This window comes from Dermacentor albipictus, chromosome 2, assembly GCF_038994185.2.
Source record: "Dermacentor albipictus isolate Rhodes 1998 colony chromosome 2, USDA_Dalb.pri_finalv2, whole genome shotgun sequence".
Lineage (NCBI taxonomy): Eukaryota > Metazoa > Arthropoda > Arachnida > Ixodida > Ixodidae > Dermacentor > Dermacentor albipictus.
In genome coordinates this window covers 86,889,952-86,916,200 of record NC_091822.1, presented here as the reverse complement: position 1 = coordinate 86,916,200, position 26,249 = coordinate 86,889,952, and the positions used below count along the sequence as shown (strand labels likewise).

Below are 26,249 nucleotides of genomic sequence, written 5' to 3'. Positions count from 1 at the left end.
AGGTATTGATCTACCCTTGCGTTAGGCTAAGACAAAAAAATAAAGGAATGGTCAAGATGAGCTACACAGGACTGAAACTCTGGTACTCAAACTGTAAGCAGATGCAGTAAGTATGTTTTTGTTCTGTAGTACGCGAAAAACATATTCAGTATTTGTTATCATGTCATTGTTAACAAGATCTACTGATGGCATATAAGCATTCGCTTCTCCACTGATCTTACCTGAATCGATGTGGCCCACCGTCAGATTTCCAAGACCAGCGATTGTGACTGCAGCGAACGTGGCTGGCTGCTCCGCATAGTGGTCCAGGGCGACGGCGACTTAAGGACAGCGAGAACCAGAACATCTTTGTCGGCACCGTTCGCGCAATAAAGTTAACTTCTGCGCGCTCGCTCTTAAACCGACTGCAAAGCACAAATCCAACGCGCATAATCACTTAACCCTACGTTCCCTGCATACGTCACGCGGTTTAACTTCGCAGCACAATGACAGCTTTCTCGCCACAGCTCTCCCCTTCCCTCCCCCCCCCCCCCCGTTGTCACGGAGCTTGTATATATTAAGTACCTACCAAGTGGTACGTTGATTTCTCCTTGTTAGGAACCGCTTAGCATTGTACTTGTATGTGTAGGGACCTCTTAGGTTTTCTTAGCCGCTGTAATGCGACGGGGGGCCAGCAGGATGGCCCCCGCTATGTCGCCCTTCAAGCCTGCAGCTAAAAGTCCATTCGATGAAAGACTGACATAAAATTTGTTGTTTTACCCGCTAGCGGATACAACAGTCTCCACTGCAGAGTATAATGTACCAGTAACGGCGCCGCTGATAACTGACACTGTGGTGCAAATTCTCGCGCGAGAAGATTATGTTGCCTGCAGAAGCCGTTGCTCTTTGACCAGACTAACAGAGTAGAAAGGCTTCTTGAATACGCCCTATATAACAAATCATGCTACATACTTCAAGCCCTGCGGCAAACTGACTCACTCAGAAATTATCGCATTTTTTTTTTTGCCCAAGCGGTACAAAAGTATCCAGTGGCAACAGCTCAAATACATCGCTCGCACATGTTTAGTAAACTAATGTTCACAAGCGCAAAACACTAGGACACGGGCAGGGCAGTGACGTGGATACGTAGATACCTGATGAGATGGCGGAATTGTCTGTCAAAGCTGATTGACGACCCCTGACGCTAGTTCCTCCATCATCGCAGTTTTTAAACGGCCGCCTTTTCATGGCTTTCATTGAGCGACACACTACTTTGCTGTCAATTATAGTTCAATTTAGTCCTGACATAGTCCAAACTCGCAAAGCGTGTCTCAGCAATACCGGTAATAAGTTACGAAACTCAGGTTTATATGCTACAACATGCACCATGTGCACAAATGTTGCAGAAACCGTTTCAACCATTTTCGAGAAAACTTTCGTAAATTTCGTAAACTTTCGTGTGCGGTGTGAAAGCACACTTTCACACCACACACGTGCGCCAGCTGGAATATGTTTGCTCCTCGTTTGAATGGGCCAGTGCGGAATCCTTCGCGAATTCGTCATCCCCTCTACTACCACTGAGCTAGCTGCACCTTTCGTTCGTTCCTAACGTTTGTAGTTAGCATCAAAGTTTATGGACTACGAGGCCCGAGAAAATTTTGAATTTCGTTTAACTTTGCGACCGTAACCTGGAACATCGTAGAAAGTTACGTTGTTCGCATTAATGCATGTGTAAAACGTAATACCAGTCCGCATGGGCAGGCTGCTGTAATGTTCAGCGTTTTGTCCGATTCAGTGGTCAATAAACTTTTTCACGCTGACTGCACGTATATATAGCACAAAACTAACTGGTTCATGCTAGCTGTGACGATTTGTGAGACCAAAAATTTACAACGCCAGTGATAACTTGGTGCAGTAGGACGCTTTTCTCGATCACCAATCATAATTGTCGTGTTAAAATTACGTACTCTAGGAAACATATTTGCACAAATACATAGTTGTTCCGCGCGTTTTTTTTTTTTTTCTGTTTAGCCCTGCGGACAGAAGAGCTGATGTGACCTCTCATAGTAAGTATGTGATTTCCGTAAATATCCACGCCTGCGAACCAGTTGTGGACTGATGTAGTCCAGAAGGTACAGTGAGTAAATATTTCCAGTTGAAAATATGTTAGCCCGAGCTAGTTAGTTGCTGGTCACAGTTTAAAATTTTTCTCACCCCTTAACTTTATCTGCAATATCCTTGCGCCACCACACTGTTTCTCTACGTTACTAACCTAGTGAAAATCGCCATCGTAGCATTATCAGGAATACGGCAGCTTGCTGCATGCGGCTTCTGGCCCAGGAGAATCGTGCACTCACCTTGGGTGCCGTATTTCTCGAGTGAGCGGTACATGGCTTTAAGCGCGTCGCCACGCAGGCCGTAGTGATTTAAATGAGCTTCGTAACTGCTGCGTCGTCCCGTTTGGTTGGTTCCATTGGCTATGTGGTAATGCGTGTACCACTTGATGTCGCCCTCATGAAGAGTGAACTGCAAATGAGAGCGCGACATAGGTTAACCAACCGCATTATAGCCTGCGCAACATATCAACGTAGCACAGCGCTCATGTGCGTCGTGATATTTGGTATTGTGATCCGTGCAAAGGAGTGCGCACCAAAATCCTGCAACAGACAGGCTGGGCCCTCGTAATGTACGCACATACACTTACTCAACCTTGAGGACGATGCATACATTGTCTATCTCTCAGCTATTTCCTCTTGAACAAAAACCTACAGTGGAAATGGTCTGAAAGGGCCCCATGAATTTGTACGCGTAAACATGGACTTTTCACTATAGAACTCCTCCAAAAAATATTAAATAAAGGAGGAGACTGCCACTGTGGACTTGGGAAGTAACAATCATAAACAAATGCTGTTATCACTACATGCCCAACGTGCTGCTTACAGTCGTCACTTGCTATAATAAGGAAAATTTAGCCATAAACAAAATTTATTATCTTGGCAGTGGAGACGGTGGCAGAATAATCTAACATACGCATCAAAACAAGCTTCTCAAATATTTTCAGTTTATTAAGCATTGATAACAGGTTCGGAAATGAGTAGGGAAATTTAGGAATACACTTCACTATGAATAATTCGTGCAGGGTAGAGAACACGACAGCAACTCGACGCCAACAAGAACATGCATTTGACACGCAAAATAATGTTGAAGCCGCAACGATGACAACGGCCACGGCTACCGAGGTTTCCTGATTCGTGCTATCCTACGTTATTTTGCGTCACAGACCCTCACGTATTATTGGGCGCGATTGTGGCCGCCATTTCGTGGACGACGTCATCGGTGAGATCTTGCGTCTCCACACTTCTCCGTTTCGCTACGCGACGCCGTGTCACCCGCAGACGGCCTCGTTGAGCGCACCAACATAAGTATTACATATATCGATTCCAAGTACAGGAATTGGAATGGTATTTTGGCATTTAAAGCGCAAGCCTATAACACCGCAAAGCATGAAATCACTTGTTACAGCCCTTCTATCTTCTTTATGTGCTGCAATTCGCAGCTCCCTTGGCGCCATTGTGCCTTTTACTCCTCACGTGGACTATTCTCACGCCCAGACTCTTCGCCGCGCTATGAAAGCCCGACTTATAGCTCAGCTCCGTAGTATGGCCTCCCAGGACCGCTCTAAAGTCAGGTACAATTCACGGCATTAGGATGTGCCGTACGACAAGGCTGACACGGTATGCCTCTGGACGCCCCTTCGCCAACGCAGCCTCAGTCAGAAGCTTCTGGCTCGGTACCGCGGCCCTTTCAGCACCACAGATTGCTTAAAGGGACACTCACTCGAAACAAATAATCAGTTTACACTAATGAAGCATTGTTTGAGAACCCTGCAGGAAGTCATTTCTAAAAAAACAGTTTGATTATTAGATGAGAAAATGAAGGTCCAAGTATCAGTATTTGAATTTCGCGCCGAAATCCCAGCGCTGGTACGTCAGCGTGACGTCAGGGATTCCAAAGTATGTTTTCGCATTTGGGCCGCGTTGGCTGAATAAAGGTTCCCTAAACTTGCCGTGTTTAATATCTGGTTCCTTTAGAACACAATGTAGTCAATCTTTACCGCTATATGTAATTAGTAGGCCCTAGAAGATGCCATAAAAATCCGAGACGTCACAGCCTCCAGGTACGGGAACTTAAGCAGGCGTCGCCACCCTTATTTCATTATTGCACTTTTTCTGGCTTACCAAACGTCTTACCGTTGTAAGAGTGGTGTTCTTGGTGTTGTAGAACGGTAATTTACTGATGCAGAAGAAATCATTTTTCACTTTAGTGTCCCTTTAAGTGACGTCGCCTATGCGAGTGCTTGTCTCGTATATAATGACAATCGTTCCAAGAAGTCGAAACTTGTCCACGTTGCCAACCTCAAGCACTATCAGCCCCGTGACTCCAAAGTGTGCGTACGAATAAAATCGCCCAACGGGCTTCATTTGCGAAAAGAGGGCTGCTACGCTAGAGCGAGAGTGGAAAGGAAGAACAGGACGGAGTGCGCTTGTCTATGAAGCAGCCCGCTATCGGTGCAGCCTTTCTCCCTCTCTTCATCTATAGATAAACGCATCTCCATGGTAACGGTTTCAAGAAGGGTATGAAGGCCACCTCTGAACACAGTGCATGCAAACACATGGTGATGGACTGCTACACAATATAAAAATGGTCTGATAGGAACTGATGGCTTACGTGAATGCCCCCTTCCCTATGGGAAGGTGTATAACAGCAACACTAGTACTATTTCGAATGCTACAACTCGTAGCGTGCCCGGACACCCAGGAAGTGCTGAGCGAAAGTGCAGCGTGGGAGATGAAGGGATCGCCAGTACTGCGAAGATATGCAGATATCGGGCTGACTGTCTGAGTAGCAAACCGACCACAGCAAAAGGCATAAACTATAGCAGCCTGAAAGTTAGAGCGGGGCTACCTAAGGTCCAGGCTACCCCAACGGCCGGGCCCATAAATTGGCGAAGTCCTCCTCCACGGACTGTACTGGTTGAAAGAACCAAGCGTAGCGGCAGCCTACACAACTCTTTAAATACCGCCCCGGTTCATCTGTGCGCCTTCGCCACGGATGTCTTAGCCATACCGCAGCAGCTATTATAGCATCAGAAACCGCTGCTGCGGGAAGCACCAGCACAGATCACACCACGAATGGCACCGAAGTGACATATGGCATTGGCTAGACGCCAACGGCAAATACTCTCAGCAAAATGAGCGTAACCGGGACTTCTGAGCAGGAACGCTCGCCACTCAAATGGGCGTACCGCATGCTTCCCCCCAACGCACTCCTATAGCGTCCACATTCGACCACATAAGCCAATCAGCATGAAAGAGGTGACAGGCAAGAAGCTACGAGCCCACACCACTCAGGGTCTACGGACGTCGGGGTCCCGTGATAACCACCTGTCGAATATAGTCGCACTGCTCACAGGGTCTCTGGCGGATGCTATGCAAATGAGTCAGCTCTGGGCCTTACTATTATCGGACAATGGTGCAGCACGTCTGTCTAGCATGAGGCCATGAAATCAGAATACATGCGATCTACCACCCACAAATGAAGTGCCAAGGTGCGAATATTCTTCGGTATATTTATTGCCGGGCCTACAAAGTTATAACTACGCGTCGAGTGGGCAAGCAATGCCCGTACCAGCTTATCCAGTAACTCATGTGTCGAAGTGGTTAACGAAGTCAGATTACCGACATGGTGAGCCACGTTGCAACGATTTATTTCGATCATTCTATTCATTTCGTGTATGCTAATACTCATGACAGGCCGAGTCTGCTGGTAACGTAGGTGGACTACTGCTCGTACTCCTCAAGAAGTTTTCACAGAATAGTTCAAGCATGTTTGTTACACTATGCCGGCCCATATTACGTGAGTGAGTTGCCTCTGCAAATCCGAGACGACACCACGTCACCAAAAGCCAAATAGCTTGACGGAAAAATTGTTGCCAAAAAAAGTAACTTCTTGCCTTTGCTGAATGACGACACGTGAGGGGGCAATTGAAGTGTCTAAATGCGTTGTCCTGAGTAAATGCGACCGCAAAATATAAGTAGTCTCAAGGATTAACCGAGGTTGTCGCCACAAAAGTAACCAACGCAACGAAAAAATTCCATCAAATTTGGTGCCACAAGCGTGGCATAGCAAGGAAAGAAGTTCCTGCAACAGCCCCAGCCTAAGCAGAAATAACCACAGAGAGCTCCTTCTAAGGTTCAGAATGATGGATGCAACCTCACTACCAAAGTGAACACACGAAAAGAGCTATTGGTGGCAGGCAAAACAAGATAAACTGATGGCAGACATCCTTCGGCAAAAAGTTGCAGTTTCGCCCATAATGCGAAGCGGTGATGCGAGCGCATCACTACTTCGGTAGTAAATCGCGGTAAATCTTCATGATAAATCTTCCATTGTTTCGTGCAGTATAGGCCAGAGTAAACATTCACAAATGCAGGCGAGCAATCTTTTCTTATAGGATAAAAACTAAAACTGTGATTACACAGCAACCACAGCAACAGGCTCTTGCTAGCAACGTAGGTCGTGCGGATATTGTGGGCTTTTACGTGCCAAACCACGATGTGATTATTAAAGTAAATTATGGGACTTTACGTGCGAAAACCACTCTCTGATTATGAGGCACGCCGTAGCGGAGGGCTCCGGAAATTTTTGCCCCCTGTGGTTCTTTAACGTGCACCTAAATCTAAGTACAAGGGTGTTTTCGCATTTCACCCCCATCGAAATGCGACCGCCGTGGCCGGGATACGATCCCGCGACCTCGTGCTCAGCAGCCCAACACCATATCCACGGAGCAACCAAGGCGAGTACGCTCTGATTATGAGGCATGTCATTGTGAAGAACTCTGGATTAATTCTGGCTACCTGGCTATCATTAACGTGCATGTACAAGGTAAGTACATGAGCGTATTAGCATTTCGCCCTATCTAAATGCGGTCACCCCTGCCGGGAACTGACGCTCAGCAGCACAACGCCATAGCCGCTAAGGTACAGCGGCGGCTGCGCAGGCGGCATGGCCAAACAACGCACGGAAAGCAAGAGTGACAGGCTAGATAAGAAGACGGGAGAAGTGGCATGCCACATTCCCGCTTTAGCAGTCGAGATAAGGAGGATAATCGAATTTTCTTGCACCCCTTTGGCGGAGAACTGGAGAGACATTTTCGTTTCATTTCACTTTATTTCATTTCATCTTCTGTTACAGACAAGGCTGAAGGGAAAAGCCGCAAAATAAGTAAACTTTTGCATCCAGTGGTGTTTTATCAACTGTTGTTAATAAGGTGTGTAAGGTTTGTCTTCCCCAGCCTAAGCTAACGTGGGTGAAAACACGGGGCTCTCTTCAGAAGCGCTCAAACGCGTGCGCGCTTTGCCTCCTTCCCTAAAGTTGTCCGCGAGTACACGCGCAAGTTAGCGCGCTTGCTATGTGCACGGCAGGGTTGGAGTGTGCGCTCAGACTGGCTTTGTCCTGCAGGGATAGCAGACAAATCAAAATTACGCATTTTGAAGCATTATCAATAGCTCAATAAGAAGAAATGCCTGCCTATGTGCTTGGCCGGCAACGGCCGAAACCTATGTTGGCCGCGAGCCGTGAGCGCGCGCGCTGATGTGCGTCCCTTGTTATACGCTAAAAATCATTTCTCGCGAGGCGCGGTAGGCGTATATAGCACACGTGTTGTCTGGGTTTAAATTTCTCTTGGTTCCAGGCAAGTTGGCTTGCTCAAAACTAACCGAAATTAATGAGGCCCGACGGTTACTGCACCGATAATCTGTGTGATCAAAATTTCATTCTTACGGTGGGTGTGCGTTCACCAAGCTCGAGGGGCGGTTCAGGACCCCTTTTGATAGGTAACCCCCCGAACTTGGTGTCAGGCCGGTCAGAGCGCGTCAACGTATCATATAGCAGCTCGAGCGCACACTCCAGGTGCATTTTTTCCTGCTACAGCATCGGTGGAGAGGTTGGGAAATGAAATCTTGGACTAGCAATCTATAGATGCTGAGTTGTAATCGTCGACGTTCAGTTTTTCTGCATTTCTCCGCAAACGTCTCGCAAAGCATTGTGGAATTCGTGTGACATGTACCGCCGGTTACCAGTGGACACGAGACCACTAGGGGAGTCAGCCTAAAGCAGCTTTCGCTGTAAAAAAATACTACGCTTGAATGTAGACTCCTGCGAATGCTCAAAGGTTCAACTGCCATCGTTGTTCGTCAATATGCGATACGACCTGAGCGTGACGTCATGTCAACTCGACGCTATAAAAAAAATCTTAGGACACCTAAACATATCTTATTTGTAGTGAATACAAAAGCATTAATGTCCGGTGGCCCTTGCGAGCAAGCGAGCGCGTTGAGGTGCTCAGCCAACGTCTCCTAAATGGCACAAGGCCTGTGCGCTTCAATCCGTGGCGTAATGCTACCTTTCCCGACTGCCATAGAATGGGGACGCTACCGAGTAAGCCGCGGTGGCACTGAGGCTACCGCTTTCGTCACGCCGGGCTTGGCGATGGAAATTTCCATCCATGTAGCATGACGTGATGAAGCAGAGTCACAGGCCTGCTGCTCTGCGCCATTTGGTTTGGCCTTACCGAGGTGCGGTTAAAACACAGGCGACAGCTTTGGTAGACCAAAGGAATGTGCAGATAACACAGACTTTAGAGAGTGAGAGCGAGGGAGACGAGGCGTCGCGACGTTGGCCTCTCCCCTCACGCAACACCTGGTGCGCTATTGCGGCAGCTTTTGAACGCGCTCTCCTCCGTCGAGGCACGCTTGTAACATATGCTTGTAACGTGGCGTCGCAGCCAGTGGGAGTCGAGGTGCCCTTTTCCGCTTGCACAGAGGACAGACGCCAGATTTTTCTCTCATTGATCCGTTGGATGCATTCACATCAAAAGGAACACTGACTGGCATTTTGTGCTCCCCACTGATGTACTGTGTTTGATTAAGGCCCACTACAAAGATTCATTGTTTCGAAGAACTTGGAGGCCTACCTCTGTAGAGGAAGAAATAAACTAGAAGCGAGCAGTAAAGTACGCAGCCCGCCTTGACAATATCCGCTCTTCTTAAACAAAGCAAAAACACTTGGTGAGTTTAGTTTCAGGCGTTAGTTTTCCTACAAGTAAGAACGCGCGCTTTAAGCACTAGGCTGTGGCCATTCGTACCGATATAGCGCGCTTCTTGTGGAAGAAGCGCATCCTGTCGACTTTCAAGGCCAACAACGCTGGCAGGTGATACTGCAGAGAAAACATCACCAGCGCGTCCACGACATCGTACGAACGGTTCTCGGTGATGTTGAAGAAGTCGAGCCTCTGAGAAGCCAGCCATTGCCGAAGATCAGCCATCTGCAGCCGGGCAGGGGAGATGTGTAAAAAGGCTTATTTGCGTATTGAAAGTATTGCAGACTGTTTTGGGACTGCGTAGGATTCAGCGGTATGTAATTTAAAGCATGCACCGTTGAACACTTTCTATCACTCATTAATGATCGATTGGGCTTAAAGTACCAAAGTATACACAGGGACTGCGGCAGACGCCACATTAAAGAACTCCGCATTGGTAACCGTAGACTGTGGCATGCACTAGGAATTCGGCAAATGGGCATTTCCGCATTCCGCCTTAATTGTAGTACATATGTTGCAGAAATGCCCCTGACCCGCGACGCCTAGCTTATAGTACATAGTTAAAAGTGTAGAGTACAGTTATAGCGACGATTATTTCCCAAGACCATAATAGTATTTCCTGCCAAACAAGTCTATCTGAATGCCGCATTCACCGAATCTCTAACTGCTGCCGAATTTCGCGCGCTTTTCTCCGCTGGCGCAAGAGCCAAGAGAAAGGAAAATGAATTTACATATGATACATGATTCGTAAGAAACGAAGAAAACTCAACTTTGCCGTTGAAGAGTTTTTTTTTCTTTTTTTTTGCACAGGCATGATGAGCTCACTACGTAAGTTGCACGGATTTTTTTTTTTTTTATGCAGCGTTCAGAGAAATGAATCAGTCACTGTCCTTGCTTCTATAATTACTTCATTCCTCGGATTCCGCAGGGCACAGCGCAAAAAAAAATGGTTTAAAATCAACTTCATTGCACGTATTCGTAAATTCGTGTTCTGAGAGAAAAAAGTTCGTAAAAAGAAAGAAGCTCCAATTCACGTTGCTGGCAAAAATCCCAGGCGGCCTATAGTGGGCGCACATCCTGACAAGGAAAGCGTCTTCCGAGGACATGCAACGATCTCGCCTCCTAATGGCTACTATAGAATTACAAGTCTGCAAGCTAGTGCGCGTGGGTATTGCAGATCTTCTGTAAAACATGTAAGGATATTAGACCTTGCTCTTTTTCTCTCGCGTTTCTTTCCGCCCAAAAACAAACCAGTTGAGTAAGAAAATATAAAATCCTTGTTCTCTTCTTCTGTTCTACCAGGTTCTTTTTTGTGAGCATACAGAATATGTTAGTATCGTCTTTGACCAGATAGCACAATTCTAGTCACTGAACTGGATTACTTGAAGGGACGGGCATTACTTGCACAATAAGTCGAAAATGCATAACCGACAAATAAGAAGAAGAATACTAAACAGATTTTCAATTAATTACTTTAGGCACATATTGCAATTTATGAATTGCAGCCCATGGCTTGGCAAGGTGTATTCTGCTGTAGCGAATTATCAGGGCGACACCAGTTTGGAGACATTCATTTCCAAAATGTGCAGCGAAGCGCACCGGCGTTCCAGTTACTGTATAATTGTGCTTCAAACGCATAAAAGGGCGTTTGAAGAAAAAAAACGTTGGTGTGCATTTTTGCCACAAGTTCGGTGGCGCATATCACGACAGCGGTGCTATGTTAAGAAAGTGTTTCAAGTCTATTTGCTTTGAAATATCACTGGCTACAATTCGTTAATTGTAATACGTGCCGTAAGATAGCTGGTAAAATATAAAACCTAATAGGAGAAACTTGGTTCATGATTCTATTGCGCATTTCAATTTATCCTGCAATGTTTGCCTCTCCGAACAATCTATTTCAAGGATTAGAATTGTCCTATCTGCCCCTGGCAAAAAAAAATCAATTATGTACAGAAAGAAGGAAACAACGCCGGGCATATTGTTTGAGCATTTCTGAGGAACTGTAACCGATATCCCTGGCGGAGCTCTGGTCCACGCTTTCTCCAAGAAGGCCGAGCGCTCTTTGCAGAGTGCGTATACTTTCGCAAGGAAATTTTCTTGGCATTCTTCTCGAGGCGTTCGTCTCCGAATACTTAGCGGAAATCTGCAACTATACAAGCGAAGCTGAGCAGAGCATCGGTCGTAAACAGCGCGCACACCTGAGTGTTCCGAGTCACGTCAAGATCCATGCAAGACTGAAACATGCCGGCTGCTTTTTCCCAGGCGTCCTGCATAGTTTCGGGGACTTTCGTGGACTTGAGCAGTGCCTTCAGAGTACTCCGGATAGTCTCCTCCACCTGCGGATAAAGCAACCCGACCGAATACTCGCCGAGCGCTCACGATATTTCGACTGCGAATAACGCGACCCATCGTGGAGGCACGCTGTAACGAAAGTAACCAATCCACAAGCCCGAAACATGTCGTCACGCTGCACGGTGACTTGGTTCTTGCAAAGTTTATTTCTCTCTCTCTCTCTCTTGCTCACACACGTGGTGTGTCGTTGAGCGGACGCCTAATCAATGCGAGGCATGCGAGCAAGCGAATGCGCATATCAGGACGTGAGTGGTAGCGGCGAAGCAAAACCCCGTTCAACGGCCATAGACTGGTCTACGAGGCCCTTACGCAAGTTAATTTCAAGCACTTTGCGAGATCGCCATGTGCGCGTGATGAATAGACAGAGAAAGAAACATTTGCTGTTATTAAAGTGGGATATCGTCCTCGTAGGGTGGAGCCCCTACTTCGAGGCCCCAATGGCTGACGCCATTCAGTGCGCCCGATGTACGAGCCGTCGCTGGTCCGGCGGCTCTCAGCCGCTCAGCGCTGTCTCCCAGCCGGAAGGCGAGGGTGAAGGAATAGGAAGGTAGGCCGGAGGGCATGGGCATTCCCAGGTGCAGTGATATACCGTAGGCTTTGCTTCACAGAAGGGGCAATGTTAGGGATGTCGTGTGCGGTAGAAGAGATGAAAGCGTGAATATACAGGCTAAAGGATTATTTTGTAATTGTCGCCAAGCGAAGGGGGGGGTGGGGAGGGGACTTCCTTGCGGTTCAGGAGGAAGTGTCTACTGCTTTTTCTCTAATGCTGTAGCATATCAGTGTAATTAAATGGTTTTGTTTATGCTTCTTCTGGGTTGGATAGCTCTTCGAATGACGTCAGTGGGTAGGACTGGTGTACCCAATGTGCCGTTGCCAAATACTCTGGCTAGGGCAAGTGCGATTCTGGTTTAACGTACGCGAACGTAAATTCACAGTAAGGTAAGCAGTCTGACGCCATCCGGTGCCTGGTGTTAAGGCAGTCCAAGTCAAAGCAATTCATTTGAATCCAACGGGCCGATTCCATGGCGGCGCAACTCGCCAGGTCTATATGTGGGCGCCACAGTCACGGAACGACCTCAGAAAGTGGTTTGATAACCTACTCGTAATTCGCGATTCAGATAAGCCGAGAAAAAGGTATAGCTTAGCTTGTCACTTATTGCGGATCGAAGACAGCGAGAAAAGCGCTATAACAAAATTCCGTGCCGATGTGGCAGCCGTGGAAGCCATGATGCTTGCCAACGCTTCTTAATGCGAGCAAAAGCTATCTGTGCTCAACTCGCCAAATTAGTTAGCGGATATCGTACGTAAACCAAAGAGACGCGACAACGCCCGAAGCATGCGCAGTGAACAGAAAGTGGGTGTATAAAGAAGGGCAATTCTAGACAAACGATTTTGGCATTAAACATTTCTTACGCCTGCGAAGCCTTTACGGTTGCTTACATTTCCTATTCTGAAGCTGTACAATGACAACGATCATCCGCTTTCGTGACCAGCTAGCAAACGAAGTCAGTGATAATAGACTGCGTACGCTGCACGAAGGGGGTAGCGCAAGAGGACGTAGCTTGGTAGGTCGTTGCATAATGTGGACCTCATGGCATCCACTACATTTCTCATGGGCTCCTCCTCCATCCCATCCTTGACCCTGACGCTCTACGGCCACATTTCCGCGAGGCGACGGTAACACCCATTTACTGCTATGGAGTAGGAGCATTTGCGGGTATGTGACCAGCTACAATTGATTCACTGCAGGATAGCGGCAATAGGATACTTTTCGAAGAACCCTCTGTCCAGCAGCGGGTCTATTTAGGCTGGTGATGACTAAATAAAAGACAAGGGCAGCTATCCGTTGAGACAATAAACGACACTGACTTTAAAGAAGCATAGGCAAGATTACATCAACGTTAACGTGAGCGGATTTCCTGTTTGTAAGGACGTATGCGTGTAACCTGACGTCACATATCAAACTGCTAATTTCTCAACTTACCGGCTTGTTAGAAGTGGTAGGTTCACAGCTGCAACGCAACTACCTCCACTCTCTAGTGAGTGCTCTCACTTTGGCGCGCATTTCCTCGGACGTTGCGCAAGCATTCGCAAAGTCGCTGGCACGAGCTTATGCGAGTGTGCTGACGGCCTGTATAAGTTCACAGGAACACGCCAGTAGGTGAAAATGTCGCAGTTGAAGCCTATGCCCGCGCATTACCGCGACGTATCTCGTCTGACATCAAGATGCTTGTCTCACACGTGTATCGAGAAGCTTTGGGGTGCGCTAACGAAAAATCGATCTGTTCCTGAGCGCAGGTGAGCTTAGATTCTGAATAGCGTAGTGCTAGGACACCACAAGGCTTACCGCCGAGAACATGTTCGCCTCGGGGCCACTGTAGTTGCCGCACATGTACTCGTAAAAGTCGTCGCACGGTTGTGCACTCTGGTTCATCGCTTGAAGCAACTCGTCGGCGACGAAGCGGCAGTCAATCGTGAGGCATCCGTCCGGTGACTGTGCGACCTTGAGGGCAGGCAAATTGCTTGCTTAAGTTACTGACAGCCTAAAGAACCTAAAGGTATTGTCAGAGAACTGTTCTATACACTGATTGCTCATTTGCATGCCACGCAGTACTTCTGCATTTTTTTTTCGACTTACGAAGGCTAATTAAATTTGATCGTTAGTGTCTTTTCTTTTTCGTGGATTTTCTTAAGGACAATATTTGCGAGCTTCTAGCATTATTTTTTTTAACGTTTGAAAACTTACTAGGCTCGCCCTTCAGTCCCCTTAGAATGCAGAGTGCAATCATTGTTTATTGGTTAAGACTTAGTCCCGCTGTCAAAATTCATGACGTCATATGAGGTGAGGGTAGAGCTTCAAGGTGGAGTCACCATCCCCCTTTTGTTTTTTGTCGTTGTCCTTTTGCCTGCCCACTCACGATAAAGCTAAGCGTATTTGTATTTCGCATGCGTAATTTAGCAATTCAGGGGCCGTATAACGTAAAACTATTCCACTATGTCTTTATTACAATAGCCGGACGTCTAATTTGCGTAACCGCCGACGCAAGCATCGGGCGGTCACCCGCAGGGTTGTCTGAACAGACCAATCAAATGCTCCCCTTGTTCATAGGAGGTTACTTTTGTTTGCTTGAAAAACGAATAACATTGCCTGCAGTGAGCGGCTTGTCTTATTTAATTGGCTTACAAGAGGCGAGGAGCATGCTCAAGTGGAGAGGGATTCGATGGCGCCGAGCCACTGCACTGAATATTGATAACCAAATGAAGAAGGTGGAGCCAGCGCCTGCGACTGGTCCGCTTTCTCTTACTTAGCTTGCGGTGGCTCGTCCACTATCGCGGCGGCATGCAGTGCAAGCTTAAGAATGACGCTAAAACGGATCCTCAGCAAAGAAGACATGGCAGAACGAGATCGTAAACATGCCGAAATTTCTGGAAAACGTTACGCGGCCACGCAAGAAGTTTTATTACACGCAAATACATCCATGCTCTCCGGCAGGAGCGAGTAGCCAGTGCCGGAGCGATCGGCAGCGGCCATCTTTTATTCCTTTCGGAGCGGGGCAGCCTGCGCCTATTCAGTAGAAAATTCAGATTTGTTCGGCATATTGATGCATCTTTAACGCGTACGCGTCACTTTGACGTGGTAAGTTTTTGCGGTTTTGTGACGTCGCGTGAGAGGCAGGTGAAGTGGGTGCAGCCCGAAAGCTTTTGACCAATAGCCGAGGGTTTATGGCAAAAAGGCGTCGAATCAGAAATAACTATTTTTGTTTGGCTCAGTCAATTTATGCATAATCATTGCGTGCACGTCATATCAGATGGGGAGCTATCGCGGTTTACGTGACGTTGCGTGACAGACAGGTGAAGTGGGGGTGGTCTAAAAACGTTTTTGACCAATCGCGGTAGGCTGATTGCAGAATTGGAATAGAAAAGTTGTGAATAGGGGCGCTATAACGTAAAACTATTCCAAACTTTTCTATTCCAATTCTGCTATCAGCCCTCCACGATTGGTCAAAAACTTTTTTCGACCAACCCCACTTCACCTGCCTATCACGCGACGTCACGAAAACCGCGATACATCCCCATCTGATATGATGTGTACACACTGATTATGCATGATTTGACAGAAAAAAGAAAAACAGTTATTTCTGATTCGACCCCTTTTCGCCATCAGCCCTCGGCTATTGGTAAAATGTTTTCGGGCTGCACCCACTTCACCTGCCTGTCACGCGACGTCACAAAACCGCACAAACTCACCGCGTCAAAGTGACGTGTACGCGATAAAGATGCATTAATATGCCGAACAAAACTGAATTTTCTTCGGAATAGCCGCAGGCTGCCCCGTTCCGAAAGGAATAGAAGATGGCTGCCGCCGATCGCTCAGACGCTGGCTATTCGCACCTGCCGGAGAGCATGGGTGTATTTGCGTATAATAAAGCTTCTTGCGTGGCTGTGTAACGTTTTCGAGCACTTTCGGTTGTTTACCCCCTCATTCTGCCAACTCTTCTTTGCTGATGGTCCGTTTTAGCGTCATTTTTGAGCTTCCGTTGCATGCCGCCGCGATTTTCGACCAGCCCGCCGCAAGCTAAGTAAGGGAAAGCCGACCAATCGTAGACGCCGGCACCACCCTCTTCATCCGGTTATCGACTTTCAGTGCAGTGGCTTGGCCCCATCGACTCCCTCTCCACTTGAGCGTTCTCCTCGCCTCTTGTCAGCCAATTAGATACGACAAGCCGCTCAGTGTAGGCAATGTTATTCGTTTTTCAAGCAAACAAAAGTGCCCTCCTATGAACGAGGAGAGAGTTTGATTGGTCTGTTCAGACAACCCTGCGGGTGACCGCCCGGTGCTTGCGTTGGTGGTTACGTAAATTTGACGTCAGGAGATTGGAATAGAAACATATTGGAATAGTTTTACGTTATAGGGCCCTAGTTTTACGTTATAGCGCCCCAGCTCAACTTAACAGTCCTCCTTTAGTGCCTTTTTGCTACTCTTGATGTAAGCGCGAATAAACTTTAACGGGGTAATGCAAATTGCCTCGTAACATGGTGAGAAAATTTCCAGAATTCCGCGCAAGAAAAACAGAACCCTTCTGGCAAACAAAACGCGCGTAATAATAAAACCGGCTTCGCAACATTAACAAGGTTCGCATGTATACTCTTGGTTAAAAAGTCAGTTGAGTTCGGTGAATTCGGAATAACATATATAAGAGCTGTGAAGAAGAAGACGCGTCTCCTGGCACAGCCGCATCGCCAACGCGCGGCTGTCCCACGAGACGCGTCTATCGGTTGCAGGATGCTGAAAGGTAGTGGACACCACCGACGATGACTAGCAACGGAGAATTGGGTCGGCCCGTTACGATATCATGCGCGTGTTCAGCTCAGAAGTATGGCAGAATCCTCCCCGCTTCGTCGTCTTTTCGTCCCAAACTAGCTTCGGATTCGGTGCTTTCATCCCAACTCGGATAAAACACGACAGTGCAAAGTTACCTACAACGCTATCAGAGCGCGTCATATGGGATCTTCGCCAGAAAGCAACTTCCTTCGCTGCTATGAACCTATCCTTGCAAAGTTTCACAGAGTGCCGATTTACATGCATATTAACACGTCTAAATACCGCCCAACAGCTACCAAAATCTCCGACGGCATGGATCACTATAAACGACGACGGTGCTTCCACTGCTGAAGCCAGGGACATTAAATTAGCTTAGACTGATAAAGTGTAAGTTTAACCCTCGCCAATTTCGTGTCTAAAGAACCTTCTTGTTGAATTTTGCGGCGGAACAGAAACTCCGGTACGCCTGTTTGACGTCACTGACTGCAGTACGTTTTTTCGTGTTTGGGCCGCCTTGGCACCGGTAAGGTCGGTGAAACCTTCTGAGACCAGTGTTTGGTTCTTTCACGCTACAGTGCGGTACCATCTTTCCAGATTAAAAATTAACTATACGTACACGCAGACGTCGTCAAAATCCATGACGTCACGGCATGCTCGTGTGCGAGAACCTAAAAGCAGCGTCGTCGCGCGTCTTTCGTTCCGGCGTCTCTCCCGACTTAACAAGCCTCCTCTACTGGTAAGCGTGGATATCACTGATTGCTGATTTATTAATAGCTTACTAAAATAACACAAGAATTTATTCTCTTTAGTGTCCCCTTATGACTTGCAATGATGGGTGAACTTATTGGTTGTCGCAAGCAGGCGTCAACGGTATAGCGTAATGCCGACGCGCGAAGCTTGTGCGCATGCGATGAGACTTACTTGGAATGCGGCGTTGCTACGAAGTAAACTGTCCAGCGTGCATGCGTATATAGTGATGCTAGTGAATATGTTTTGCAGTATGGAATATTTGGTACCCCGGAGGCAAAAGCTATACATGGAGGCACGAAAATAGACACTAATGTCACGGGCATGCGTTCTTTCTTTGCTTTTAAACGGCATTTTCTTTTTTTAGAGAAGCGTATACTGGGACTTTTGTAGAAATCGGTCTGCCAACGTCGTGGTTAACCGAGGCATCCAGCATCACTTTAGCGGTTATCATCCGCCACAGTGGTTTGCTACCGCCCGTGCTCCTTTGGCCCGTATTTCGACCACCTTGCCGCTTCTTGGGAGGTACCTGGGCTAATGGGGTCGTACACCCAAGAACGTGTAGATTCCCGGCAACAAATAAAAGAGATACAAGGCTTTTGGCTTACCACCGTTCGCAGCAAGAGATATTCAGTTCTTTTTCTTTTTTTTAATTTTAGCCTCAACAATGAGCTAGAGTTCGATTTCAATTTTATAGGCTCGGTCTGAATCCGTGTTCCAGCAAATCTAAATGACTTGCCTTGCGTGGTTATTACAGCAAGAAAAGCTGGAAGGCCATGATTCTCGTCCCTCTAATGCGGCGAAGTAGCAAACACTATGCCATTGACGCGGTACGGTTGGTACACTTCGAAATTACAAGAACGAGAAGGGCGGCACAAATGTAGGTTAGAAACACACGCACGTGTGATTTCATATTTTCATATATCGTTCGCGTGTCCTCCTGTTTGTCCTGTCTTTCGCGCGCTGTTACAACATCGTAACGAAACACCACGCCACATAGACGCCGGCACATATACGGTGCCGCTCACCGTCGATTCCTTCTGCATCCTTTCTGCCGGCTGCAAGAACAGCATGGCCAGCACGGCGCTCACGAAGACTCCGGACAGGACGCCGCCCACGGTGAGCGAGATGACTGGCGGACGCCGCTGCCGGCGCGTACGACGCGCCGAGGGAGCGGGGCTGTTGGAGCCACTCGCCTGCACAGGATTTTTAACGCGATAGCGTTAAGGAGCTCGTGTCGCAGAAAAGCCGGTGTCATCGGCGTCGGTGTCCGCGTCCGCGGCGTTGGCCTTGAGCGATAAATCACGGCAGGCACTTCATAAATAAAAAGCAACTTCCTTGATGGGCTGGGTGGGAATCGAACCAGGGTCTTCAGAGTGTGAGACGGAGACGCTACCACTCAGCCACGAGTTTATTATTATTATTATTATTATTATTATTATTAATGGTGTAAGACGAAGCTTCAAAAGTAGAAATGCGAAGTTGTTTATCTCGGGTGCCCCGCAATATTTCCGTCTTCGTGGTGGGCGAGCAGCGCGTCGATGCATCATCGATTTTGCACACTTCTGCCGCGCACTGCGCATACATGTATTGCACGGAAGTCCGCGATCTGTACAACCTGCGCTCCGTGAGACGCTGGCATTCGCCCCGTTTTATACTCTGGAACGTGGCTTCATGAAAACGTAGCTCGACTCGACCATTTCGAATTTTCTACGCAGTATACGAGAAGTTCGCGCACGAAAGATTAGTTTTTACTTCATCTCTCTGGTTTAGTGTTGTCTCGAAGGCGTTCCGGATACAGTCTCACAACTTCACATGTTATGTCGGTTGCCTCCTTGCTATCTCTCCTGGCGTTTCTGGTCAGTCGCCAGGTTCCTGCGCACGGGCATGTTCTCGAACGTGGGTGTCGTTCGTAAACATACAGCCGTCGGAAGGACGCCTAGCGAACATGAGGTGCGCGATATAAAAAAAAAATAATAATAAAAATTGCAAGTTTAGCAAGTTAATCGTACTGACGAAATTGCGGTGTTGGAGAACCAGGTTGCACGTGCCACAGAGTGTGTCATGTTCGCCAAATACTCCATGCTTCCCATGTGCACTTCTCGCGAACCTTCTATACACATCGACCAAGCGGCAGTTTTTAGCAACGCCAGCTCTTGTGTCCCGTCTCTCAACCCGTATCTCTATCGACCAGCGCATATACCGCGACAGCTGAGCATCGACTGTGGTACTTACATCATAGTGGTTTATTTACACCGTATAAACACGCAATGGGTCTCGCAGCGCGCGCCATGGCGAAAAAAGACACAATCGGGCAGCTGCAAGCTCCCGCGGGGGTGCTCTGCTCTGCCGCTATACAACATTGCGGCGTCGAGCGAGAGGGTCGTAAGCTCGATTACCTGCTACGACAGCTTCATTGGGGAGTATGCTGCATGCGAGAGCACTATAGTGCACCAAACTTTACGTACACGTTAAGCACTTCCAAGGGGGATTAAAATTAGTTTTGCCAACAGCCCCCTCCTCCTTCTCCTCCTCAGTGTGGTGCTTCTCAAAGACGATGTTGCCGCTTCAATAGGCGTAAACCTTCGTGATACTTAACGAGTGATATTCTCGTCTCGCCAAAATTTCGCGCCAGCGTGAGCGCGCGGCGCATTGCACGCCGCGAGGTGACCGAACGCTTTTGCGAAACTTGTCCGAATGAGGTGCCATGATGACGGCAGACTCTTATACTGTGCAAGAGTCAACAGCTAGAAACGTTTGTGACGTGGAGTAGCACTTCCCGTAGCTTAGTTTTGTCGCGTATTCCGAATTACCCTTAACTAGACCCCTCCCCCTCCCCCCCCACTTCGGGAAGCCTATAGCCAAACCTATCCGTCATGGGATATTCGCGGTGTCGTTGCCGCGGAAGTTAGCACGTGACTGCTTCGGGTAAGCACTCTGCCAAGGACAGCGTGATAAATCGCTTAATTAACATACCTACCCTTTTTAACTGTGTTTAGGGCGATTTCCAGCATGCTTATAGGATAAAAATGATGTTCGGCTTAGCTACTGTGGGCGCCGACGTACCTCCTCACTTGTATGAGTGCCATATTTGTTTAGTCGAGCCTCCCACGGTCCCGTTCCTAATCAACGAGTTGATACGTAGCTATTGAAGCTCCAATGATCTTTCTTCGAATCAAACCTTCGATACAGTGGTAAGGTCAGCCAATAATTTCGGCAGTGACAGTTGTCATCTAAAAACGAAAGTTTATCTTTGATAATGTCCCCTAAAACTTCCCTTTTCAGGTCATCTTTCGGTATTATGTCGCGTTGGATCAACCAGCGCGAATGGTATCCGAGCTGTCTACGATACAGAAGAAAATGTTGTTCTTCCTAGATGAACGAGCGGAGAGGTCACGGTTGGTACTACGCAGGGCATGCATGCATGAGCATATATATATTGAGGAGCCCTTACCACTAGTGACGACAGCGAGGTTGCGGGCAGGGCCGACTTGCTGGGAATGTCTTGCTGTGGTTCTTTAGGTTGGTTTTCCTGAGTTGCAATAGAAAGAGATGAAAAAAATCCGAGGACATCTAAGCACTTCCTTTTGAGTTGTGAATGAGAAAGCACTAATGTCCATTTGAACGCCGCTGAGCGGTCCTTCGACTTATGAACTCCTTGTGGGCAAGCAAGCGCGTTGAGATGCTTGGCGCCTTTTGATTTGGTCTAACCGAAGCGCTGTTGCACCGTAGGCGAGAGCTTGCGCAGTCAAGGAACGCGCAGGTCACGTAGGCAGCCAGAGAACAGCGTCTGCAGGTGGCCTCGCGTATCTGCGTGCTCCGTCGAGGCGCGCTGGTGACGTGGCGTCGCGGCGGCGCCCTCTCCCCTCATGCGACACCTGGAGCGCTATCGCGGCGGCCGCTGTCCCGATACGCCCGCTCTGCTCCATCGAGGCGCAGTTCGGGACGCGGCGTCGCAGACCAATAGCAATTTAGGTACCGTTTTCCTGCTACAGACTCCTTCGGCTTTTTCGCTCTGAACTTGTTGCAGGAGTAGTAATGTCTGATGGCTGTGCGAATGCGCTAGCATCTCATAGCCGTGGTGCGTTAGAACACGATGTGCGAGTTTGTATATGTTTATTGCGACTCGATCTAACGATCGCTTATGCCGATTCTGGATTCGCTACCGGTGACGACGAGCAGGAGACAGCTTATGCTAACGTAATGTATCACCAGATTTGCAGTTATTTTACTCCTCTTGGCCAATACGTGATCAACTAAAGCTCCCTCTCTTGATGTGGTTATTGAGTTGGAAGTTTCTGTTCACATCACGAAGAAACGGCTCTATACTTCATGATGCAACCATTAGCGTCAGCCGTTGAAACATTTGCTAAACTAAAAAAGCAAGGCTACACGACTCTTTGTTTTTCTCTTACTTTTAATTTTTTGGCGCGGGCTGCGTTATGCATTTGTGGTGTAATTGTACAACGTTAGCGATGGCGAAATTAACGCACGGGCGCGCTCAATGCTGATACAAGCACAAATTTCATTTAATTAGAAAACGATCGTGCTTGCAGTGTGCCGGACAAAGGCACCCAACTCGTCCGCACAGTTGTATCTCACTTTCGCATATAGTGTCTCGTCGCTCGGTTCCATCTGTAGCACGTCCTTGAGCCTCCGGGCCACATGTACGTGCACATATGCACTGAGGCACACAAGGAAGCGCGCAGCACTGGGCACACCTTGAACTCAAACGGCGCAGATCGCTTTCCCTAAACCCCTCTCGCACCTACCACTCTCACTTATATGGCCATAGATTCGGTCGGAACGCCTCTTGGTCCCAAATACGAAAACCTCAGACTTCCCGCAAACGCATTCGTTCTATATAGATGCACAAGCGAACTAACAAATAAAACAAAAACGAAATCACTACGCTCGTTCAGACTAGTGTATCACAGCCGCAGGGGTTTATAACTCAAAGCCAACAAATTACGCCAAATATTTTGTTTACATGCGTCGGCGCAGCTTCGAAGCCAGAAAACCAAATTCGAGAGTGTGAGGTGAAGTACCCAAGAAAATGACATACCGATTAAATTCGCTTCAATCGAGCAAATGCATAAGGCCAACAAGCTGAGGTGCCACAGCAATAGCAGTATATTACGCACAAAGCCGTCACACGTAACCTTAACCGTTTGCTTTTGAATATCTCCGGCTTTAAAAGTAAGCACTGCGATTCTCAATACACACTGTAGCTATACTACGTAACTAGCCTCATTGAAAGTGAGAATATTGGATCATGGGGCTCATACAACCTGAGAGCGCTGGTTGAATAAAGGGGTGTGGAGGCAACTACCGTAATTTTCTTAAGCTCGTAATATATCGCTTTACTGCACAGTATAGGTACTTTTCAGCAGCGATATGTCTGCGCCGAGATGAGGGCAATAAATCTGAGCGCATAGAGGCGTTAACTGTGCTTCAGGCGCCGAGTTCACAGAGCTTATGACAAATGCTGTTCGCTATACTTACCGACCATCTTCGCTAACATGTCCAACATCACCAGTGGCTGGCATCGGCACTTAGGAACATTTCAAACGGCAGGACATTCCTATGCATACCGGGACAGGTCCTTTCCAGTTAAGGTATTGTATAAGCGCATTCTGATGGTTACTATGCGACGTCGGCTAGACCACGCGTATAAATAATGCGTACGATTTCGTTAAGCCACATTAATCGAAGTCACATGACGCACATGCTCGTCTTTTGTTTTTTGATAATATTGCGCGAGCGTCGAGAGCACGGCGTGTCAGCGGTCTTGTAACAGCGACGGGGGCTCCTGACGTGAACAACGTAGCAGAATGCATTCCTATATACTGATGGAAGTCGGCACACTTTTCCGCGTCCATGGCCTCCGAAATCGGGCCGCTTCAGCGCGCACCGCCTTTCTAGGTCACTCTAGGGATAGCAGCGTCAAAACAAACAACCGATCCGAATAACAACTGCAAAACAACGCCTATAGTTTGTCCTCAGCGTGAGATATAAGCAAGCGACGGCCGATTTCACCATCTATTTCTTGCTGTTACGGCAGTGAGCAAGTATCATGGGCGAATTAGGAACGGTGCGGGCAGCCTGTGCTTCCGGGTTGTTGCGCAAACACGGTACACCAAGGAGCATTCTGATAAACTTACATCGGCGCCCGCTAACCTCCGCCCATGCACAGTCGTGGCAGCAGGTATACGGTAACGCTCGCGGCATACCATAAGGCTCTGCTAAAACTGTTATTAAAAAAACTTGCAAGGATGCACATGAGTTGAAGCGTAGTATCTGCTGTTATTACAAACGAATGATTTCATAAGAACTTTAAAAACGCGTTTATTATGAACGCTGTTATGACCGAGGTACCTTCCCACACTTCTTCCCGAGCTCGCACGTGCGGACAGCCATTTATCAACCCCAAGGTCTGAGAATCCCGTCGTGGTGGGGACATGGCGGACAGGGCTAGCACGTCGGAGTTACTTTCCAGGATTACATGTGCGATTACATTTCATATGGACCCGCCCTAACAGATTTTCCTCTGACATTCATATGGCACTCTGTAGAGTATCAGGGCCCCAGTTTCCAATGTCTCTCGTTCGTAAGTGCGTATTTCCATTGGTTGGTTGCCTTCGCCAATAGTATGTCCAGAATCAGAATTAGCTGCATATTCCGTTTTGCATAATCGATCCTAACGCGACAGCTGTTTTGTCAATACGGGCCCGTTTGAGGCTGGACGGCACTCCTGTCTATCTTGACCCCGAGCTGTATGCTTCGCGTCGGAGAATTGGTGAAACTTGTGGCGGCGTCCCACTGTGCGATTTGGAGCAGCGAAATGCCGCGCCCTTTCCCATGTCGTCACTGGCGGGGTGATCCTCATATAATCTCGTGTACACGATTTCACAGTGATTGTGACGAGAACGACTGTTGCCCGCCGGCATGCGCGTGATCGTAAGAAAGCTTAATTTATCTCATTACCCTGTGTCTCGGACCGTACGCAGTTTGAAATATTCGCTAAAACCATCTCGCTGTTGCGAGCCGGTTGTACTATCAAGGCCTAGCCGTTCGGCGTGCCTGTAGGAGGACTACCCTGAATGCGGAGCTTCAAACGAAAACCAAACGTGATATCGTGCTAATTATGCTATCGTGCGGGGACTACTTGTATGGGGATTTATCCTCGTAAGCCCCGTACTTACCATTACGCCGATGATGCGGCCTGAATGAGTGAGGTATAACCAACGAGAACAGCAGCCAGACTCTGAGGCGTGTCCATCTTCTTCTCGTTCCAATTAAGTAATGACACTTACCCACTGCAAGGCATTATCCTCGAAGCATTCGCCTGTAACATAATCTTAAACTAAATATCTTATTAAAAAAATTAAAACATTATCACCAAAGTATGAGAGCAGATTGCTGTGCAGCGACACATCAAAATGTAGCAGACGTCAGAAGCATCCTGATGTAAGTGGAGAGCTCTGACGAGTTATAACTTCAGAAAATAGCCGAGGGAAGCTTTCGGCAGTTCAACGTGGTAGTCATATTGTAGCACGGATAAAGTTATAAAACAATCTAATGAATGTTCTACATCCACCGCTGTAAAACAAGAGTGGCGCTGACTAACACTTCCCGGGTCAGGGCTTGCACACGCATACACAAACACCCGTGAACGCGGACGTGGGGGACCACAGCGCAATGCACGCGTAATGCGGTGGTTGTGGGTTCGGCTCGCACTGGTGGCAAGTGCTTTTGTTTTTTTTTGTCCACGTTCATTTCCCTTTAGCTCGTCATTTCTACACATGAATTAAAAATGCAAATAGTTGTACACATGCTTTGCTTAACTTCATTACCTATGGGCTTCATGGGGCTTCGACTAGCGAAAATCGGACACGTCTCTTCTTATTTTTGCTCAAACGGCGACACAAGCAGTTCCTGTTACTGTACTGTCCAAGAAAGACAACACAAGGGAGAGAACGAATGGCGAGTTTAGTGAACGTCGAAGCTGACGATAACTTTTCACTAAAGAACATTCGCAGTAATGTAGAAAGAAATGTTCAATATTTTCTGGTTCAACAAAGAAATCGCTGAGAGGAGGCGCAACCAGACCAGACCAGAATGAGTAGAATGTTCCTGGGTGAAATGCCCCGGATAAATTTTATAAGAGAAGTATTGAATTGTTTCCACAAGACGAATTTTTCCACAAGAGCGAATTGTTTTTTTTTTCCTAAAAAGCCCGTGTGGCGCTTGCTTTGTCGCTTTGTGCTATATACTGTCAGATGAATGAGGATTAATTTCTCTGACAACGCTGACAACACCAATACATTTCGTCGGACACTTCGAAAATTATCTTGAAACTGGTGCAGTCCTGAGAATTCGTTCCAAGTGGATACGCCTTGCGAACACACCGGCCATAATTTGTAGATTGAGATTTGTACCGTACAGTAAATAATTAAAAAGGTTGGGAGTCCCGGAGTACTCTGGGTGGAAGGGCATATACACCCAAAGCACCGCGGGACTCCCACCGAGGAGCTGAACGCGGAGTTTCCGTTGCAGGAAATTAAAACGGTCCTCCAGCGATTGAACACCAAATCGGCGCCCGGTCCTGACAGGATCACCAACAAAATCCTGAGGAACCTGAACGACGGCGCCGTCGAGAAGCTCTGCGAGTACATCAATGCGTGC

At 47.7% G+C, this 26,249-nt stretch overlaps 1 protein-coding gene across 1 annotated transcript in view; it reads right to left on the bottom strand.

The window, feature by feature from the left end:
- LOC135900940 (endothelin-converting enzyme 1-like) overlaps window positions 1-24,853 on the bottom strand; it is a 70,157-nt gene extending 45,304 nt beyond the window's left edge. Inside the window, exons 1-8 of the mRNA XM_065430547.1 lie at window positions 24,767-24,853; window positions 21,016-21,093; window positions 18,590-18,757; window positions 13,839-13,994; window positions 11,338-11,475; window positions 9,185-9,364; window positions 2,337-2,505; window positions 222-320 (exon numbers count right to left, since the gene is read on the bottom strand). Coding sequence (XP_065286619.1) covers window positions 222-320; window positions 2,337-2,505; window positions 9,185-9,364; window positions 11,338-11,475; window positions 13,839-13,994; window positions 18,590-18,757; window positions 21,016-21,093; window positions 24,767-24,769 — 991 coding nt within the window. The 5' untranslated portion in view covers window positions 24,770-24,853. The remainder of the gene's footprint in view (window positions 1-221; window positions 321-2,336; window positions 2,506-9,184; window positions 9,365-11,337; window positions 11,476-13,838; window positions 13,995-18,589; window positions 18,758-21,015; window positions 21,094-24,766) is intronic.
- Between the last annotated feature and the right edge of the window lie 1,396 nt (window positions 24,854-26,249).